The sequence below is a fragment of the Oncorhynchus masou genome, chromosome 31, assembly GCF_036934945.1.
Source record: "Oncorhynchus masou masou isolate Uvic2021 chromosome 31, UVic_Omas_1.1, whole genome shotgun sequence".
Lineage (NCBI taxonomy): Eukaryota > Metazoa > Chordata > Actinopteri > Salmoniformes > Salmonidae > Oncorhynchus > Oncorhynchus masou.
This window is the reverse complement of record NC_088242.1, coordinates 11,240,706-11,263,701: the sequence shown is the minus strand read 5'-3', so window position 1 is coordinate 11,263,701 and position 22,996 is coordinate 11,240,706. Positions and strand designations below refer to the sequence as shown.

Sequence of the window (22,996 nt, the reverse complement as noted above, 5' to 3'; positions counted from 1 at the left end):
GTCTTCACTGCATGGTCCTTAGCAGTTTACGTCACAGTTTAGCTTGAAGCAAAAGCATATGAACAAGTTTTTGTCTATGTGAACTGCTGGAATTGGACATACTTTAACCCCCCCCCCCCCCGTGAAGGCCATTACTGTAGTAAAAAGCTTGGAAGCTAAGCATCTGGGCCCGTATTCACAAAGAGTCTTGGAGTAGAGGGCTGATGTAGAATCAGTTTGGGATTTTAGATCATAATGGATAACATTACACAGACATGGAGAACCTGATCCTGGATCAGCACTCCTACTTGGAGATGCTTTATGAATATTGGCCCATGTCCCTAAAGAATCAGATCATGCCAATAAGGATTCTGTGTACTTTCTATTTCCTTGTACTGTTTGTATCTCAGATTGTTTAGTTTGTCTGAATCAGAGAAGCCTTGTGGAAACAGACCCTTTACAAACGTTTTAATCAAAAGACGGAAATGTCAATTTGAACCCTGGCTGTCCAATCGTCCGAAACATTAACAAGCAATCCTTTTTCAAGACTGTTCTTAACTTAAACGGTCTCGTCTGGCTAACTCAAGGTTAAATACATTTAATTACAATTCTGGAGGTCACAGCTGAACTTACAGACTTGGTGTACATCACAAATGGCACCATATTCCCTATATAGTGCACGACTTTTGACCAGAGAGCCCTTTGGGACAAACCATTTGGGATACACAGCCACAGACCTCCTCTGTCTTGGAGAACGAGCAATGCCTACATCCCTCCCTGCTCGGCCCAAAATAAAAAGCTGTTGAAAGAAAACCCACAAACAAGGTTGCAGCTCAAGTGCAGATGTGAGGAAATCTCAAAAGTTAAAAGGAATTTTTGGCACAACCGTTGAGAGTTCTCTCATGCTCTCAAATGCTCTCACTTTTGATGTGCTTTGACATTAAAAAAAAGTACTAATGCATTTTATAAACAGAAATCAGCAAGCCGGCAATCCTCCTGTGAACATGTTGTGAACAGTCGGTGACGAACATCTGGTGAACTCTGGTTAACGTTACACAAGTACACAACACCAAACTGCTACTTTCATTATAGTATCCCCCCCCCCGTCTTTAACAGCATCGTTATAATGTTTCTCCTTTAGGCTTATGTGCCTAAGTGAACTTAATCTGTGTTATTCTCTTCCAAATCACCACTGAATGAATTCTGGGATAGTGGTGTAATTTGAGGGGTCTGTATCGCCATGGTGACTGAAGTTTGAAAACAGGAACAGGAAGTTAATGAGAATGACCTCCAACTCAGGATGTCCCCCCGCTGATTCCCTGTGATAGGATGGATTACCATCAGCAACCATTACACTGAGCCGCTGTCACACAGGCACGCACACAGGCACGCAGGAAGGCAGGCAGGCAGGCACGCACGCAGGCACGCACGCAGGCACGCACGCAGGCACGCAGGCAGGCAGGCAGGCACGCAGGCAGGCAGGCAGGCAGGCAGGCAGGCAGGCACGCAGGATCGCAGGCAAGCAGGCACGCAGGATCGCAGGCAGGCAGGCACGCAGGCAGGCAGGCAGGCAGGCACGCAGGCATACACACTGTGGGGTTGACCATGCGGTTGGATTGGAACAGTGAGGATGCAGATGAGGAAGATTTTTTTTCTTGCCAAAGTGAGGCTTTTTATTTGCAGGTGAAGAATTATTATTATTATAGGCGGTGACTGTAGAAGAAGTTACAAAAACAAACAAACAGGACGATGAACTGAAAGCCTCATCAACTCAAACGAAAAGCCAGGCTTCAATCATTCCTGTACCCAGTAGCACACCAACCCTGTCTGTCTCTGTCTGTGTCTTCAATACCAATACCCATCATCATGCGTCTGACCAATGGGAAGAAGCCCTTTCACATCCTGTTCAATTAACATTCAACAGCATGAGTTTACATATAAACATCTTCGGATGCTACACACACACTCATGAATAACCTTAAACACACCAATAAATAACAGTGTAACCATGCTTTAGCATCAATACAACCAATACAAAATATAAACATTTTTTTTTTTAAATATGAACAAGTACGTCCACCCGAGATAAGAAACTTCTGCTATCCCTGTACACTGACTTGATATACTGTAAAGCATGTCTTTACATTATGTGAAAGAGATCATAGGACAATCGCCACACTCACACACACACTTACACACACACACACACACACACACTTACACACTCACACACACACGCTTACACACACACACTTACACACTCAAACACACACACACACTCACACACACACTTACACACTCACACACACACTTACACACTCACACACACACTTACACACACACTTACACACACACTTACACACACACACACACACACTTACACACACTTACACACACTTACACACACACACACACACACACTTACACACTCACACACACACTTACACACACACACACACACACTTACACACTCACACACACACTTACACACACACACACACACACACACACACACACACACTCACACACACACCACACACACACACACACACTCACACACTTACACACTCACACACACACGCTTACACACACACACACACACTTACACACTCAAACACACACACACACTCACACACACACTTACACACTCACACACACACTTACACACACACACACACACACACACACACACACACTCACACACACACACACACACACACACACACACACACACACACACACACACACTCACACACACACACACACACACACACACACACACACACACACACACACATTTACACACTCAAACACACACACACACACACTCACACACACACTTACACACTCACACACACACTTACACACACACACACACACACACACACTTACACACTCACACACACACTTACACACTCACACACACGTACACACTTACACACTCACACACACACTTACACACTCACACACACACGTACACACTCCCACACACACTTACACACTCACACACACACTTACACACACACGTACACACTTACACACTCACACACACACATGTACACACTCACACACACACTTACACACTCACACACACACACACGTACACACTCCCACACACACTTACACACTCACACACAGTTAATTGGTCAGACACTGTGTTCCTATTATGACATGGTTGCCTTGACCCTGGCAGAGGAGAGGAGCAGGTGTGTTCTTACTTCATAGCAACTGGACTTGCCGGAGACAAGCAATGGGAAAACTCAGATACACAGAATCTGGTTTGCTGTGTAATATTGCAAACATGTAACTAACGGAATACTTTATAATAACACTATAAATGCATCTTCTCACAAACTCACGTCGAATCTAGACTTTTGTCGAATTGCAGCAAACGTCAGATTGCGAATAGCACTGTGTCATAGTCCTCCTCCACTGATATAACTATACTTATATAACCAATGCTGACTGAGAACGGGGTTATTTTAAATCCCTTTGCAGAGGTGTGAAGCGATTTATTAAGGATCGTATTCACTTAAATAAATAGAGGGCTTCCCGGCAGTGCCCAGCGCTGACAATGGGCATCTGGGGGCCTTGGGGCGGAGGGGTGGGGCCTTGGGGTAGAGGGGTAGGGCCTTGGGGTGGAGCGGAGGGGCATTGTTCAAAGTTTTGGTAAAGGGTGTATAGTCTCACAGTCTCACTAACCTACTTCCTGTTCTCTTTCTGATCCCTCAGCCCTTTTAATAGTTAGTCCCCCATCAAACCCTTTTCCATTTCCCTGTTGTAATGTGCCAGGCCCTTTCCCAGCGAACGAGGTGTGTGTGATAGGGATGGGGAACGCTGCTGCCACACCTCTGTCTCCTGAATCCGACACCAACAAGGTTCTCAGTAAAGGGAGGGAACAGGGATATCCCCTCCCTCCCTCCCACACACACACACACACACACACACACACACGCACACACACACACACACACACACACACACACACACACACACACACACACACACACACACACACACACACACGCACACACACACGCGCACACACACACGCACACACACGCACACACACACACACACGCACACGCGCACACACACACACGCACACACACGCACACACACACACACACACACACACACTTATTCTCCAACAAAAATACAATGGGTCAATCAAGAATGACAACTCAACTCAAGTCAGACAGTATATCTGTCACTCATATCGAGGAACTTCACACCACGCCTCTGGGAAAAGGCCAGGAGTTTCCTGTTTTCCTATGTTCATTTGTACCTTGTAAAAGGAGTACGCAATGAATTTAAAAGCGGTTTGAAAAACCGATACTCTGCAATGGATTCGCTTTGAAACGAGTACCTCTGAAGAGCGGGTCAAGTCGTTTGTGTCTTGGCTGTACTTTTCATAGTCATGATCTTCTTTAGAGAGACCAGCAGGGTTATAGCCTGGTCCCAGATCAGTTTGTGCTCTTGTGTACTCCATTGTTGTCATTGTCATGACAATGAGTGACGGGCAGTTGGCATAATAGCACAAGCAGACTGGAACTCAGGCTAGCGTGAATATATAGGGTTATACTGTATCTGACTATCACACTTTTGGTATTAGTGTACATCCCAAATTGCCCCCCCCCCAATGTAGTGCACTCCAGGTCAAAAGTACTGCACTATATTGGGAATAGGGTGGAATTTGGGATAGACCCTTAGGGTTCACCCAGGGCTACAGATGACATCAGGACTTACCTACAACTGTATCACTTCACATTTAATCAATGTTTTGTTACCCTCCAGTAACATTACCCTCCAGTTACATTACCCTCCAGTAACATTACCCTCTAGTTACATTACCCTCCAGTTACATTACCCTCCAGTTACATTACCCTCCAGTAACATTACCCTCCAGTAACATTACCATCCAGTAACATTACCCTCCAGTTACATTGCCCTCCAGTTACATTACCCTCCAGTAACATTACCCTCTAGTTACATTACCCTCCAGTTACATTACCCTCCAGTTACATTACCCTCCAGTAACATTACCCTCTAGTTACATTACCCTCCAGTAACATTACCCTCCAGTAACATTACCCTCCAGTTGCATTACCCTCCAGTAACATTACCCTGCAGTTACATTACCATACAGTAACATTACCCTCCAGCAACATTACCCTCCAGTAACATTGCCCTGCAGTTACATTACCATACAGTAACATTACCCTCCAGTAACATTGCCCTGCAGTTACATTACCATACAGTAACATTACCCTACAGTAACATTACCCTCCAGTAACATTGCCCTGCAGTTACATGACCATACAGTAACATTACCCTCCAGTTATATTACCATCCAGTAACAATACCATCCAGTTACATTACCCTCCAGTAACATTACATTCCAGTAACATTCCCCTCCAGTAACATTACCCTCCAGTTATATTACCATACAGTAACATTACCATCCAGTAACATTACCCTCCAGTAACATTACCCTCCAGTAACATTACCCCCCAGTTACATTACCCTCCAGTTACATTACCATCCAGTAACAATACCATCCAGTTACATTACCCTCCAGTAACATTACCATCCAGTAACATTACCCTCCAGTTATGTTACCATACAGTAACGTTACCCTCCAGTAACATTACCCTCCAGTAACATTACCCTCCAGTAACATTACCCCCCTGTTACATTACCGTCCACTAACATTACCCTCCAGTAACATTACCCTCCAGTTACATTACCCTCCAGTAACATTGCCCTCCAGTTACATTACCCTCCAGGTACATTACCATACAGTAACATTACCCTGCAGTAACAGCTGCTTCCCAGTCCCCCACTGTCCAGTCCCCTCCCACTTGAGTCACTGGCTTACTGGGGCTCTTTCAGACCGTCCCTAGGAGGGGTGCGTCACTTGAGTGGGTTGAGTCACTGATGTGATCTTCCTGTCTGGGTTGGCGCCCCCCCTTGGGTTGTGCCGTGGCGGAGATCTTTGTGGGCTATACTCGGCCTTGTCTCAGGATGGTAAGTTGGTGGTTGAAGATATCCCTCTAGTGGTGTGGGGGCTGTGCTTTGGCAAAGTGAGTGGGGTTATATCCTTCCTGTTTGGCCCTGTCCGGGGGTGTCCTCAGATGGAGCCACAGTGTCTCCTGATGCCTCCTGTCTCAGCCTCCAGTATTTATGCTGCAGTAGTTTATGTGTCGGGGGCTAGGGTCAGTTTGTTATATCTGGATTACTTCTCCTGTCCTATTCGGTGTCCTGTGTGAATTTAAGTGTGCTCTCTATAATTCTCTCTTTCTCTCTTTCTTTGTCACTCTCGGAGGACCTGAGCCCTAGGACCATGCCTCAGGACTACCTGACATGATGACTCCTTGCTGTCCCCAGTCCACCTGGCCGTGCTGCTGCTCCAGTTTCAACTGTTCTGCCTTATTATTATTGGAACATGCTGGTCACTTATGAACATTTGAACATCTTCGCCATGTTCTGTTATAATCTCCACCCGGCACAGCCAGAAGAGGACTGGCCACCCCACATAGCCTGGTTCCTCTCTAGGTTTCTTCCTAGGTTTTGGCCTTTCTAGGGAGTTTTTCCTAGCCACCGTGCTTCCACACCTGCATTGCTTGCTGTTTGGGGTTTTAGGCTGGGTTTCTGTATAGCACTTTGAGATATCAGCTGATGTACGAAGGGCTATATAAATCAAGCTCCCTCCTCCCCTACTGTCCAGCCCCCTTCCCCTCCCCACTGTCCAGCGCCCTCCCCCACTGTCCAGTCCCCTCCCACTACCCCACTGTCCAGTCCCCTTGCCCACTGTCCAGCCACCTCCCAGTCCCCCACTGTCCAGTGCCCTCCCACTCCCCCACTGTCCAGTCCCCTCCCACTTCCCCACTGTCTAGCCCCCTCCCCCACTGGCCAGCCCCCTTCCACTCCCCTACTGTCCAGCTTCTTCCCACTCCCCCACTGTCCAGCCTCCTCCCCACTATCCAGCTCCCTCCCCCTCACCCACTGCCCAGCCCCCTCCACCCCCCCCCCCCCCTCTGTCCAGCCCCCTCCACTCCCCCACTGTCCAACCCCTCCCACTGTCCAGCCCACTTCCAACCCCCCTCTGTCCAGCCCCCTTCCACTCCCACTCTGTCCAGCCCCCTCCAGCCCCGCTCTGTCCAGCCCCGCTCCCAGCCCCTCCCACTCCCCACTGTCCAGCCCCTCCCACTAAGCCACTGTCCAGCCCCTCCCACTTCCCCTCTGTCCAGCCCATCCAACCCCCCTTCTGTCCAGCCCCCTCCCCTACCCTCCAGCCCCTCCTAACCCACTGTCCAGCCCACTCCCCCCCTCACTGTCCAGCCCCATCCACTTCCTAACACTGTCCAGCCCACTCCACCCCCCCCTGTCCAGCCCCTCCCACTCCCCCACTGTCCAACCCCTCCACTCCCCCACTGTCCAACCCCTTCCACTTTCCCACTGTCCAGCCCCTCCCACTCCCCCACTGTCCAGCCCCTCCCACTCCCCCACTGTCCAGCCCCTCCCACTCCCCCACTGTCCAGCCCCTCCCACTTCCCCACTGTCCAGCCCATCCAACCCCCTTCTCCACTCCCCCACTGTCCAGTCCCCTCCTACTTCCCCACTGTCCAGCCCACTCCAACCCCCTCACTGTCCAGCACCCATCCACTTCCTCACTGTCCAGCCCACTCCACCCCCCCCCCCCACTGTCCAGCCCCTCCCACTCCCCCACTGTCCAACCCCTTCCAATTTCCCACTGTCCAGCCCGTCCCACTTTCCCACTGTCCAGCCCCTCCCACTCCCCCACTGTCCAGTCCCTTCCACTTCCTCACTGTCCAACCCATTCCACTCCCCCACTGTCCAACCCCTTCCACTCCCCCACTGTCCAACCCCTTCCACTTTCCCACTGTCCAGCCCACTCCACCCCCCCCCACTGTCCAGCCCCTCCCCCCCCACTGTCCAACCCCTTCCACTCCCCCACTGTCCAACCCCTTCCACTCCCCCACTGTCCAACCCCTTCCACTTTCCCACTGTCCAGCCCCTCCCACTCCCCCACTGTCCAACCCCTTCCACTTCCCCACTGTCCAGCCCGCTCCCCACTCCCAGCCACCATCCCACCCCCCACTGTCCAGCCCCTGTCCCCACTCCCCCACTGTCCAGCCCCCCCACTCCCCACTGTCCAGCCCTCCCACTCCCCCACTGTCCAGCCCACTCCCACTCCCCCACTGTCCAGCCCCCACCCCCACTGTCCAGCCCCCCACCCACTAGCCCCCACTGTCCAGTCCCCTTCCCCACTGTCCAGCCCCTCCCAGTCCCCACTGTCCAGTCCCCTCCCACTCCCCACTGTCCAGTCCCCTCCCACTCCCCCACTGTCCAATCCCCCCCCACTGTCCAGCCCCTCCCACTCCCCCACTGTCCAGCCCCTCCCACTTCCCCACTGTCCAGCCCCCAACCCCACTGTCCAGCCCCTCCCACTTCCACTGTCCAGCCCCCTCCACTCCCCCCACTGTCCAGCCCACTCCCACCCCCCTCTGTCCAGCCCCCTCCCACTGTCCAGCCCCTCCCACTCCCCCACTGTACAGCCCCCTCCCACTCCCCCACTGTCCAGCCCCCCCACTCCCCACTGTCCAGCCCCCTCCCACTTACTCACTGTCCAGCCCACTCCCACTCCCCCACTGTCCAGCCCCTCCCCTCCCCCACAGTCCAACCCACTGTCCAGCCCCTTCCACTCTCCCACTGTCCAGCTCCCTCCCACTAACCCACTGTCCAGCCCCCTCCCACTCCCCCACTGTCCAGCCCCCTCCCCCACTGTCCAGCCCCTCCCACTAAGCCACTGTCCAGCCCCTCCCACTTCCCCACTGTCCAGCCCCCTCCCACTAACCCACTGTCCAGCCCCCTCCCACTAAGCCACTGTCCAGCCCCCTCCCACTCCCACTCTGTCCAGCCCACTCCCCTTCCCCACTGTCCAGCCCCCTTCCACTCCCCCACTGTCCAGCCCCCTCCCCTACTTTCCAGCCTTTCCCACTGTCCAGCCCCCTCCACTACTTTCCAGCCCTTCCCACTTCCCTACTGTCCAGCCCCCTACCCCACTGTCCAGCTCCCCCCCAGGCATCTTGTTATGACATGCATGATCTGAATTTAGGTCCACAGAATTATACCTATGTCCAGCCCCTCCCACTCCCCCACAGTCCAACCCCCCCCCACTGTCCAGCCCCTTCCACTCCCCCACTGTCCAGCTCCCTCCCACTCCCCCACTGTCCAGCCCCCTCCCCACTAACCCACTGTCCAGCCCCTCCCACTTCCCCACTGTCCAGCCCCTCCCACTTCCCCACTGTCCAGCCCCCTCCCCTAACCCACTTCCAGCCCCCTCCCACTTCCCACTGTCCAGTCCCCTCCCCCTCCCACCCCCCACTGTCCAGCCCCTCCCACTTCTCCACTGTTAAGCCCGTCCCACTTCCCCACTGTCCAGCCCCTCCCACTTCCCCACTGTCCAGCCCCTCCCACTCCCCCACTGTCCAGCCCCTCCCACTTTCCACTGTTAAGCCTTCCCACTTCCCCACTGTCCAGCCCCCCACTTCCCCACTGTCCAGCCCCCCCACATCCCCCACTGTCCATGCCCCTCCCACTTTACTGTCCAGCCCCTCCCACTCCCCCACTGTCCAGCCCCTCCCACTTCCCCATTGAATGTCCAGCCCCTCCCACTCCCCCACTGTCCAGCCCCTCCCACTTCCCCACTGTCCAGCCCCTCCCACTTCCCCACTGTCCAGCCCCTTCCCACTCCCCCACTGTCCAGCCCCTCCCACTTCCCCACTGTCCAGCCCCTCCCACTTCCCCACTGTCCAGCCCCTCCCACTTCCCCACTGTCCAGTCCCTCCCACTTCCCCACTGTCCAGTCCCTTCCCACTTCCCCACTGTCCAGTCCCTTCCCACTTCCCCACTGTCTAGTCCCTTCCCACTCCCCAAACATGACTTACATTTACAAAACCTAGAAAGTAAAGCAAAATGTCCGTTTGATACTGACATTTTTGTTAAAAGAGACATCCAAATAAAATATAATATGATTAGTTAATTGATTGATTGATGATTGCCACATTAATTTTGTGTCTTAAGTTTATTGGCACAAATATTCCAAATATATGTCAATGTATATGGCATAAATAGCATGAAAATACAACTTTACCAGAGTACAATGCTATATTTGTTAACTATTTTCAAAACCACAACTTGCTTAACCACAGCTCTGGCCTAACAATGAAAAACTGCACATTTGGCACAACATGTATTAAATGAATCGATTTTATGCATACTAGGCAGTTACAAAGGTATATTGTATTGTTATTTAAAATTATGAGCACTGTTTTAAAAGGAAGCATTAAAAGCTGTGCATATCGAACTTGAGAGAGATACTTTGACTTCATTAGGCAATCACTTCCTACAAGTTCACTTTACATTGTCATAGTGAGCTTTGACCGTGAAAAGTCATCCAGTCTACTACTTATCTAAAACATTAACATTGAGTACCTATTACATTTTCACTTGAAACATCAACAGAGCAGCAATAGAGTCACAGATACATCACGTGATGTGCATGAGAATAGTAGAATGGAGAATCATGGTTCACCGTGTAACAATCCTTTCTGCTCCAGGAGGAAGTTTTTCCTAGGTACAGATCTAGGATCAGCATCTCCTCCCCCAATCTAACCTTAACCATTAGTGAGGAAAATGCAAAAAATGACTCAAGATTAGAATCTAGGGGCAACTTCACACTACTTCATCCTTACTTTCCAATAACTCATCTCTGGATACTCCCTATTTACCTCCATGATCTTGATCCTGGTCTTTTCAAATGTCCAGGGAGAACAAACCACCAGATTTTCAGATAGTATATTTTAGCTACAGAACAGCTAGTCTTTCTAGCAGGGTTTGGAACCGGTTCAGGGAACAGAACTGAAAAAAATGGAAAATAACGTAATATTACAAGGAACAAAAACAGAACCGGGAATGAAAGGGATCCATACAGTTCCGGAACAGAACCGTTATTTTAAAAGCATGGGAACCGGTTAATAACGTTATTTTATGTTCCAAGCATTTTTTTAAAAGTTTTTTCTAAACACAACAAAGCACCTATGCAAAGCCCTCACTCTGTCACTCAGAAACCTATTCCAGTGTCTGCCTGCAAACTGAAAATTTGCCCGTGTGTGTGTTTAGGCTATCTGCCCCTCCCCCCTCCGAAGCATAGGCTACTGTACTGACATTAGCATAGGCTACTGACTGACATTACAAGCGGAATTCAGAAGATAGGGAGAGAGATTTTTAATCAGTTAGAGAAGAATGGATGAACTTGTTCAATGCTTGATACTCAATGCCTAGTTATCACGTTTCACATTGGATTTATTAACTACAAAAAGGTAAGACATATTTTTTAATTCTGGTGCATATATAAGCTTGTTAGATAGCTAGCTCAAACTTGTTAGCTAACTAGCTCAAACGGCATTCAATGTTCCTCCATAGAAGCCGCTCCTCATAGGTATAATTCTGTGGACCTAAATTCAGATCATGCATGTCATAACAAGATGCCTAGCACTTTAAGCCTCTTCCTCAACCCTCTGTCGCTCTCTCCGCAATATTTCAGTCGCATTTTACGCCACTTGTTTGTCACCTAGCTTGCCTGCTCTATCCACACTGATTGGTAAAGTAATTTAATGAGCTAAATGTAAACAACTGTTGATTTAAAGGAACAGAAAGGAACGATATAAAACTGTACTTTTTTGGGGTTCAAACCAGTTCAGAACTTTATTTTGCTGGTCGTAACAGCGGAACAGAATGAAAAAAACATGGGTCAACATTTGGAAATCAATTTCAGTTCCAACTCCTGCTTTCTAGGCATATAGTCCCTACGGATAGTATCTCACCTACAAAGCAGCTAGACTTTCTAGCCCATTCTAGTCCTTCAGCTAAGCATCTGTTTTCGATAATGTGTGAGTCCTTCATACCCAACCAGCTCAGACATCCCTCAACTCTCTCCAGTCTCTTGTCATTCGATACCTTTTTTGTTCAAACTTCAAATTTTTCCATTAAACAGTCCCACTGTCCATGTCGTCCCCTCAGGCCACAGCGCCACCTTGACTACAAATTGTTGAAACTTCAAACTTTAACAGTCCCTCTCTTCCCTCAGGGCTCAGACCACGCATAGTCCATGGTTGGCCATGAGGGCCGTCTGACTCTCCCTCCTCCGGTCCTTCTTCCTCCCCAGCCGGACCCTCCAGCAGACAGCACTGGACCCCAGGAGGGCTAGCCCAGCCGACAGCAGAACCAGCCCCAGCACCGAGATGGTGGAGCCGTGGGAGTTGAACGTGTACGCCACGGCCGTTACCACAATACCGGCGATAAGGACCACCACGCCAAATGGCACGGTGCACCGGTAGCACGACATCTCTGCCCCGCCAGTGGCCGCTGTCAGCTGCACCTCGTTGATTAATGGGACGGTCGTCACAACAACGCTACGGTCCTTCTTGTTGTGGTTGTTGTTGTTGGATTTCTCTGTAGTGACTTTCTCAGAGGTAGATGTGGACATCTTCATGGCGCTTTTGGGGACTTTCGGTGCATTTTTATTGATAGAGTCATCTGGAATAGAGATTTTGCTGGCTAGGAAAAGGTGGGCCATCTTGACTTTCAGTGGTCAACCTGTCAATCTGTGTGGCCTACAGAGAGAAAAAGACATTTTAGTCATATTGAAAACAAAACAGAGCACCCAGAAAATACTTTATGACATAGGACAACTATAAAGGATGTGAACAGAGCACAATTTACTGAATTGAAGCCTGTGCACATTGAAATTAATTAATTGAAGGCTGCCTATAGCGGCTGCCTATCGCGGCTGCCTATCGCGGCTGCCTATCGCGGCTGCCTATCGCGGCTGCTTGACAAGGGCGGCATTTTGCTAAACTGACCAAGACGCACCTCCAAAAATACATAAAACCTCACATAATTACAGTGCATTCAGAAAGTATTCAAAACCCTTCCCCTTTTCCACATCTTGCTACTTTTCAGACTTATTCTAAAATCAATTACAAAAAATATATTCTCCTCATTAATCTACACACGATACCCAATGATGACTAAGCAAAAACAGGTTTTTATACATTTTTGCGAAAAATAACAAATAATAATAATAATAATATCTTATTAATACCTTAAGTATTCAGACCCTTTGCTGTGAGACTCAAAATTAAGCTCAAATGCATCCTGTTTCTATTGATCATCCTTGAGATGTTTCTACAACTTGATTGGAATTCAATTGATTGGACATAATTTGGAAAGGCACACACCTGTCTATATAACGTCCGACAGTTGACAGTGCATGTCAGAGCAAAAACCAAGCCATGAGGTGGATGGAATTGTCTGTAGAGCCCTCGAGACAGGATTGTGTCGAGGCATAGATGCCGTAGCACTCACTTCTGTCATCATGAAGTGCTTTGAGAGACTAGTCAATGATCATATCACCTCTACCTTACCTGACAACATAGACCCACTTCAATTTGCGTACTGCCTCAATGCAATCGCCATCACACTGCACACTGCCCTATCCCTTCTGGACAAGACCTATGTATTTGGAAGAAGTTTAGAACCACTAAGACTTTTCCTAGAGCTGTCTGCCCGGCCAAACTGAGCAACTGGGGGAGAAGGGCCTTGGTCAGGGAGGTGAACAAGAACCCAAAGTTCCTCTGTGGAGATGGGAGAACCTTCCAGAAGGACAACCATCTCTGCAGCACTCCACGAATCAGGCCTTTATGGTAGAGTGGCCAGACGGAAGCCACTCCTCAGTAAATGGCACATGACAGCCTGCATGGAGTTTGCCAAAAGGCACCTAAAGGACTCTCAGACCATGAGAAACAAGATTCTCTGGTCTGATTAAACCAAGATTGAACTCTTTGGCCTGAATGCCAAGTGTCACGTCTGGAAGAATCCTGGCACCGTCCCTCCGGTGAAGCGTGGCCGTGGCAGCATCATGCTGTGGGCATGTTTTTCAGCGGCAGGGACTGGGAGACTAGTCAGGATCGAGGGAAAGATAAATGGAACAAATTACAGAGAGATGCTTGATGAAAACCTGCTCCAGAGCACTCAGGACCTCAGACTGGGGCAAAGGTTCATCTCCCAACAGGCCAACGACCCTAAGCACACAGCCAAGACAATGCAGGAGTGGCTTCAGGACAAGTCTCTGAATGTCCTTGAGTGGCCCAGCCAGAGCCTGGACTTGAACCTGATCGAACATCTCTGGAGAGACCTGAGAATAGCTGTGCAGCAATACTCCCCATCCAACCTGAAACAAAGCTTGAGAATGGGAGAAACTCCCCAAATACAGGTGTGTCAAGCTTGTGCCGTCATACCCAGGAACACTCAAGGCTGTAATTGCTGCCAAAGGTGCTTCAACAAAATAATGAGTGAAGGGCCTGAATACTTATGTTAATTTATTTATTTTTAAATATTTTTTATATAAACGTGCACAAAAAAAACAAAAAAAAACTGTTTTTGCTTTGTCGTTATTGGTATTATGTGTAGATAGTTGAGGAAAAATAAAATTGCAATCAATTTTAGAATAAGGCTGTAACGTAACAAAATTAGTAAAAAGCCAAGGGGTCTGAATACTTTTCAAATGCACTGTATGCCCAGAAAGAATGTCAATTTCTCTCACCCAGTAGCATATGGGCTATAGGTGAGCGCTGATAAGCAGTGTGATAAGCAGTGCCCACATTGTCAAAAGTAGGGGTATGAAATATTTTGCTTGTGCATGCTGAGCGTGCCTCTCCAGAGTGCTGTTGGAGAGACGCACCGCTGTGACGCTCCACCAAAGTTCATATCAAAAAATAATGGAACATAACGAGTATATGGGCCTTTTCTTTCTACAGGCTGGAGAGGAGATAAAAATGTACGACAACGTCATGAGACAGACACGTTTTACATCGTTTCTATGATCAAATAGCCTAATCTAAATGTCTCCCCATCAAATAACAAATGGCCTTCGATATGAATATGACATGTTTACAGACAGTAAAGGTCAAAGTGAAAACCCAGACTACTTGCTGCTGTTATCTCTGTTATTATCTATGCATAAGTCACTTTAATAACTCTACCCACATGTATATATCACCTCATTTACCTCCACTAACCGGTGCCCCGCACATTGACTCTGTACCAGTACCCCCTGTATATAGTCTCCACATTGACTCTGTACCAGTACCCCCTGTATATAGTCTCCACATTGACTCTGTACCAGTACCTCCTGTATATAGCCTCCACATTGACTCTGTACCAGTACCCCCTGTATATAGCCTCCACATTGACTCTGTACCGGTACCCCCTGTATATAGCCTCCACATTGACTCTGTACCAGTACCCCCTGTATATAGCCTCCACATTGACTCTGTACCAGTACCCCTGTATATAGCCTCCACATTGACTCTGTACCGGTACCCCCTGTATATAGCCTCCACATTGACTCTGTACCGGTACCCCCTGTATATAGCCTCCACATTGAATCTGTAGCCCCCCTCCACATTGACTCTGTACCGGTACCCCCTGTATATAGCCTCCACATTGACTCTGTACCAGTACCCCTGTATATAGCCTCCACATTGACTCTGTACCAGTACCCCCTGTATATAGCCTCCACATTGACTCTGTACCAGTAACCCCTGTATATAGCCTCCACATTGACTCTGTACCGGTACCCCTGTATATAGCCTCCACATTGACTCTGTACCGGTACCCCCTGTATATAGCCTCCACATTGACTCTGTACCCCCCTGTATATAGCCTCCACATTGACTCTGTACCAGTACCCCCTGTATATAGCCTCCACATTGACTCTGTACCGGTGTATATAGCCTCCACATTGACTCTGTACCCCCCTGTATATAGCCTCCACATTGACTCTGTACCAGTACCCCCTGTATATAGCCTCCACAATGACTCTGTACCAGTACCCCCTGTATATAGCCTCCACAATGACTCTGTACCAGTACCCCCTGTATATAGCCTCCACAATGACTCTGTACCAGTACCCCCTGTATATAGCCTCCACATTGACTCTGTACCAGTACCCCCTGAATACAGCCTCCACAATGACTCTGTACCAGTACCCCTGTATATAGCCTCCACAATGACTCTGTACCGTTACCCCCTGAATACAGCCTCCACATTGACTCTGTACCGGTACCCCCTGTATATAGCCTCCACATTGACTCTGTACCAGTACCCCCTGTATATAGCCTCCACATTGACTCTGTACCGGTACCCCCTGTATATAGCCTCCACATTGACTCTGTACCGGTACCCCTGTATATAGCCTCCACATTGACTCTGTACCGGTACCCCTGCCTCCACATTGACTCTGTACCGGTACCCCCTGTATATAGCCTCCACATTGACTCTGTACCAGTACCCCCTGTATATAGCCTCCACATTGACTCTGTACCGGTACCCCACATTGACTCTGTATACCCCTGTATATAGCCTCCACATTGACTCTGTACCGGTACCCCTGTATATAGCCTCCACATTGACTCTGTACCGGTACCCCCTGTATATAGCCTCCACATTGACTCTGTACCGGTACCCCCTGTATATAGCCTCCACATTGACTCTGTACCAGTACCCCCTGTATATAGCCTCCACATTGACTCTGTACCAGTACCCCCTGTATATAGCCTCCACATTGACTCTGTACCGGTACCCCCTGTATATAGCCTCCACATTGACTCTGTACCGGTACCCCCTGTATATAGCCTCCACATTGACTCTGTACCGGTACCCCATGTATATAGCCTCCACATTGACTCTGTACCGGTACCCCGTGTATATAGCCTCCACATTGACTCTGTACCAGTACCCCTGTATATAGCCTCCACATTGACTCTGTACCTCCACATTGACTCTGTACCAGTACCCCCTGTATATAGCCTCCACATTGACTCTGTACCAGTACCCCCTGTACCTCCACATTGACTCTGTACCAGTACCCCCTATATAGCCTCCACATTGACTCTGTACCAGTACCCCCTGTATATAGCCTCCACATTGACTCTGTACCGGTACCCCCTGTATATAGCCTCCACATTGACTCTGTATATAGCCTCCACATTGACTCTGTACCGGTACCCCCTGTATATAGCCTCCACATTGACTCTGTACCAGTACCCCCTGTATATAGCCTCCACATTGACTCTGTACCAGTACCCCCTGTATATAGCCTCCACATTGACTCTGTACCGGTACCCCCTGTATATAGCCTCCACATTGACTCTGTACCGGTACCCCCTGTATATAGCCTCCACATTGACTCTGTACCAGTACCCCTGTATATAGCCTCCACATTGACTCTGTACCAGTACCCCTGTATATAGCCTCCACATTGACTCTGTACCAGTAACCCCTGTATATAGCCTCCACATTGACTCTGTACCAGTAAACCCTGACTCTCTGTACCAGTACCTCCATTGACTCTGTATATAGCCTCCACATTGACTCTGTACCGGTACCCCCTGTGCCTCCACATTGACTCTGTACCGGTACCCCCTGTATATAGCCTCCACATTGACTCTGTACCAGTAACCCCTGTATATAGCCTCCACATTGACTCTGTACCGGTACCCCCTGTATATAGCATCCACATTGACTCTGTACCGTTACCCCCTGTATATAGTCTCCACATTGACTCTGTACCGTTACCCCCTGTATATAGCCTCCACATTGACTCTGTACCCCCCTGTATATAGCCTCCACATTGACTCTGTACCAGTACCTCCTGTATATAGCCTCCACATTGACTCTGTACCAGTACCCCTGTATATAGCCTCCACATTGACTCTGTACCGGTACCCCCTGTATATAGCCTCCACATTGACTCTGTACCGGTACCCCCTGTATATAGCCTCACATTGACTCTGTCCGGTACCCCCTGTATATAGCCTCCACATTGACTCTGTACCAGTAACCCCTGTATATAGCCTCCACATTGACTCTGTACCGTTACCCCCTGTATATAGCCTCCACATTGACTCTGTACCGGTACCCCCTGTATATAGCCTCCACATTGACTCTGTACCGGTACCCCCTGTATATAGCCTCCACATTGACTCTGTACCACCCCGTGTATATAGCCTCCACATTGACTCTGTACCAGTACCCCTGTATATAGCCTCCACATTGACTCTGTACCGGTACCCCCTGTATATAGCCTCCACATTGACTCTGTACCAGGTATGTATATAGCCTCCACATTGACTCTGTACCGGTACCCCTGTATATAGCCTCCACATTGACTCTCTACCGGTACCCCCTGTATATAGCCTCCACATTGACTCTGTACCAGTACCCCTGTATATAGCCTCCACATTGACTCTGTACTGGAACCTCCTGTACATAGCCTCCACATTGACTCTGTACCAGTAACCCCTGTATATAGCCTCCACATTGACTCTTTACGAGTACCCACTGAATATAGCCTCCACATTGACTCTGTACCAGTACCCCCTGTATATAGCCTCCACATTGACTCTGTACCAGTACCCCCTGTATATAGCCTCCACATTGACTCTCTACCGGTACCCCCTGTATATAGCCTCCACATTGACTCTGTACCAGTACACCCTGTATATAGCCTCCACATTGACTCTGTACCAGTACCCCCTGTATATAGCCTCCACATTGACTCTGTACCAGTACCCCCTGTATATAGCCTCCACATTGACTCTCTACATTGATATAGCCTCCACATTGACTCTCTACCAGTACCCCCTGTATATAGCCTCCACATTGACTCTGTACTGTACCCCTGTATATAGCCTCCACATTGACTCTGTACCCCCCTGTATATAGCCTCCACATTGACTCTGTACCAGTACCCCCTGTATATAGCCTCCACATTGACTCTGTACCTCCCTGTATATAGCCTCCACATTGACTCTGTATAGCCTCCACATTGACTCTGTACCAGTACCCCCTGTATATAGCCTCCACATTGACTCTGTACCAGTACCCCGTGTATATAGCCTCCACATTGACTCTGTACCGGTACCCCGTGTATATAGCCTCCACATTGACTCTGTATATATAGCCTCCACATTGACTCTGTACCAGTACCCCTGTATATAGCCTCCACATTGACTCTGTACCAGTACCCCCTGTATATAGCCTCCACATTGACTCTCTACCAGTACCCCCTGTATATAGCCTCCACATTGACTCTGTACCAGTACCCCCTGTATATAGCCTCCACATTGACTCTCTACCAGTACCCCCTGTATATAGCCTCCACATTGACTCTGTATATAGCCTCCACATTGACTCTGTACCCTCCCTGTATATAGCCTCCACATTGACTCTGTACCAGTACCCCTGTATATAGCCTCCACATTGACTCTGTACCAGTACCCCCTGTATATAGCCTCCACATTGACTCTGTACCAGTACCCCCTGTATATAGCCTCCACATTGACTCTGTACCAGTACCCCCTGTATATAGCCTCCACATTGACTCTGTACCAGTACCCAGTGTATATAGCCATGCTATTGTTATGAAGGGTGAAGGGTGAAGGGCTTGTGAGTATGCATTTCACAGGTCTACACCTGTTGTATTCGGCGCATGTGACAAATAAGATTTGATTTGGATTGCTCACCAATATGGTTTTCATAAAAACTACTCCACAGATATATGTCTCTTTTGCAACTTGTGGATACAATCTTTACAGTCCTGAACAACAATAAAAGGGAAAGCAAAGTGAAAGGAAAAGGGGGATACCTTGTCAGTTGTCCAACTGAATCTATTCAACTGTGTCTTCTGCGTTTAACCCAACCCCTCTATACGCTCTTGGCATGTTTTTAGATTTATCCAAACAGTTTGGCACGGTTGATCATGATTGCATTATTATGGTTTTCATGATTATACATATAATTGGTTATATAGTTATGTTTATGATAGAGAACAATTTTTAATGCAATCATATGTGCATCTGCAAGAGCCAAGATATTCTGTGGCATCCCACAGGGTTGGATAATTGGACCTTTGTTAATTCCGAATCTATATCACTTAACATTTTCTTTGCTGATGATACCAATTGATTGATTCACTAATTAATGAAGCCAACTCTGAATTTTCTGAATGGTTCCAGATTAACAAATTATCTTTAAATGTAAAAACAAAAAATCAAATTTCCTTATTTTCACTAGTAAGAATAATAAATATTGTAAAAAAAAAGAGAGACAGAATCTCAATTGTGGGTCACATCCACTAGATTCCTTTGTTTTCTAATTGATGAAAAGTTTTCCTGTAAAGATCATATTCAATTTGTCTGCAGCAAAGTTATGAAATTGGCTGGTGTCCTCAGAAAGATTAGTGGTTTGGTTCATCAGGCTTGCTTCCTAACTCTATACTACAGCAAAAAAAAGGTATATGTATTTTTGTTTTATCACTTGTTTTCTTTGGTGCAAATAAATTAAACTTAAACAGTACAGTAAATAGAAGTTAAAGTATAGTTCAGTACAGTACAATAGTACAGCACAGTAGAGTATTAGAGTATAATGTACTGTATTGTACACTACTTTACTCTAATGACCTTTATTTTCACCTTTCATTCAGATCCTAAAATGAACCTAACTTCAATGTCTGGAAAAATATGTATTTTAGATGTCTTTTCAACGTCATTTTGCTTACTGGGACTATTCTAAGTATAGGAGGGCGGGATTTTTTGTGTGTCTCGCCTTGGGTGGTAGAATGGCCAGGTCTAGGCCTGTCTCTGTGCTTATGCATAGCCTATGCCCTGGCAGTAATATTTCCACCGGATGCATCGTTGGCAGTTGAACTTGAGGCCTTTACAATGTGCAACATAACTGTCAAATTCCCCGGAGAACTGCGGGCAACGTTAGGCGACCTCCGTGAAACCAGAGCCGGTCAATTTCATGAACAGTCTGCTCTAATGATGAAATGGAAGATGTTAAAATCCATTAAAACATCTATGATGTAGCATATGTCATCAACCCTTAACTTCTCTGTCGATGTCCACTGAGATGCGATGCAATATATCGAAGTCTTGCTCGAGCACGCGCGTTATGGAGATTTTTTGGGGTCTGTCGATAAAAATGAATCTCTTTATCAACATTTAGATGCCGACTGTTCCCATATTTGACACATAACCCATGCACATATTGTAGTTTCAGGGATATGATATTCAATGCAAGTAATAACTGTGAATGTCACCATTTAAAGTCAAATAAATCAGTTAAACTTACTGTATTCTGGAGCTCTGTTCATTCTCTGACGTTCTCGAGTGCGTCTTTGGAGTAACGGAATGCGACCGTCAGCCTGTTCACTCTCATCTCGTTTTTGAAGTTGTCTGTCATGTCATCCGTTCGTTTTTTGACCATTATTAGTTAGTTTTTTCCCCTCCAAATACAGATATAATATACGACTCTCCTGTTTACCTTTCACACGAGCGCATGGAAATGTGTTATATGCGCAAGAGGTTTTCCCAGAATTAGATATATTATATAGCCTAGCACCGTTTATTTCACTCAACTTCTAATCTCTCTGTACGGTGTCCGTGTACGGTGCAGGCAGCGGATGTTCTAAACGAGCGCAGTCATGTCTAGAAAGCTGTGTCTCTTTTCCATGATCTGGTCTACAACGTCTTGGAGAATCATGCTGAGGATATCAATAGCTAAAGAGGGGAGGGGCTGTGAGACTCTCCTCTCCCCCTCACCTAGTAAACGAGCAAGGAAACTTTTAACCCTTCCCACTCGGGAAGACAGGGACACAGCTGAACTGATAAGACTGCTAAGTCTATTATTATTTATGTCAAAGTATACAGCAAACGCATTTTCAATGTGTTTAATGACCCATAGCATCACATCGAATTATGTATTTAAACAACAATTACGTTCTTCTTCATTGTTTTACCAGTAGCTTATATCACATAACCTCAACAATTTAAAAATGTCTACTGTGATGATATAATGCGTTGTCTCATCTATGTTGTTAATTTCTACTTGTGTTTCAATGTGTCAAGACTCACCCATGACACTGCCTGTGCTTTATATGCCAACTAAGGTATGGCATTTACACCAAGTTTGTATAAGGGCTGGTAACCCTAGCATGTAATGGTTCTCTCTGTGTGTACGTGTGTCTGTGTGTGTGTGTGTGTGTGTGTGTGTGTGTGTGTGTGTGTGTGTGTGTGTGTGTGTGTGTGTGTGTGTGTGTGTGTGTGTGTGTGTGTGTGTGTGTGTGTGTGTGTGTGTGTGTGTGTGTGCGTGTGTGTGCTGTGTGTGTGTGTGTGTGTGTGCGTGTGTGTGTGTTTAAGTAATGGCTCGGTATTATTTTAACCCCTTGTTTCGGGGTCTGGTTCTTGTTCACATGGGGAGTAGTCCTGACTGCTTTCCTTACTGACACTCAATATTTCCACACAGGGATGCAACAAACTCTTACTCTCCATTGTTGCACAATGCCACTGCACCATTGCTTCACCGATTTACTGTATAAATGCCAACTAACGGCTGCGATGTCGGGGATTTGCCTGCAGTTGCAGTCATTTGTAGGTGACTAATGCACTGTGGAAGAAAATAGCCATTTAGTCACTCTGACTCTGAATTCCCATATATATATATATATTTACATTTACACAAATGATTGATAAAGTTACAGTTCTAAACATTGTGCGCCTGTTTCTGGACTCAAGCCTTTCCTGTTGGATTCTCTCAAATGAGGATTCTTCAAATCAATGACAAAACGCTATTTTCTTCCACTTTGCATTAGTCACTTACAAATGACTGCAATACTATCGAACCATTACTTAAACACACACACACACACACATGCAGGAATGCACACGCACACGCACGCACGCACACGCGCACGCGCGCGCACGCGCGCGCACGCACGCACACACACACACACACACACACACACACACACACACACACACACACACACACACACGCACACACACACACACACACACAGGCTGGC

General features: G+C 47.6%; 2 protein-coding genes across 2 annotated transcripts; one reads left to right on the top strand and one right to left on the bottom strand.

The window, feature by feature from the left end:
• The first annotated feature begins 254 nt into the window (after positions 1 to 254).
• LOC135524895 (uncharacterized) lies at positions 255 to 8,885 on the top strand. The gene is made up of 2 exons (XM_064952746.1): positions 255 to 354; positions 7,375 to 8,885. The coding sequence occupies exons 1-2, from the start codon at positions 255 to 257 to the stop codon at positions 8,883 to 8,885; spliced, it is 1,611 nt and encodes a 536-aa protein (XP_064808818.1).
• Positions 8,886 to 10,075: 1,190 nt separating this feature from the next.
• Positions 10,076 to 21,685, bottom strand: LOC135523406 (transmembrane protein 100-like). The gene is made up of 2 exons (XM_064950055.1): positions 21,265 to 21,685; positions 10,076 to 12,680 (listed from the first exon to the last, which is right to left on the bottom strand). Exon 2 carries the CDS (start codon positions 12,641 to 12,643, stop codon positions 12,158 to 12,160), a length of 486 nt encoding a protein of 161 aa, XP_064806127.1. The 5' UTR covers positions 12,644 to 12,680; positions 21,265 to 21,685; the 3' UTR covers positions 10,076 to 12,157.
• Between the last annotated feature and the right edge of the window lie 1,311 nt (positions 21,686 to 22,996).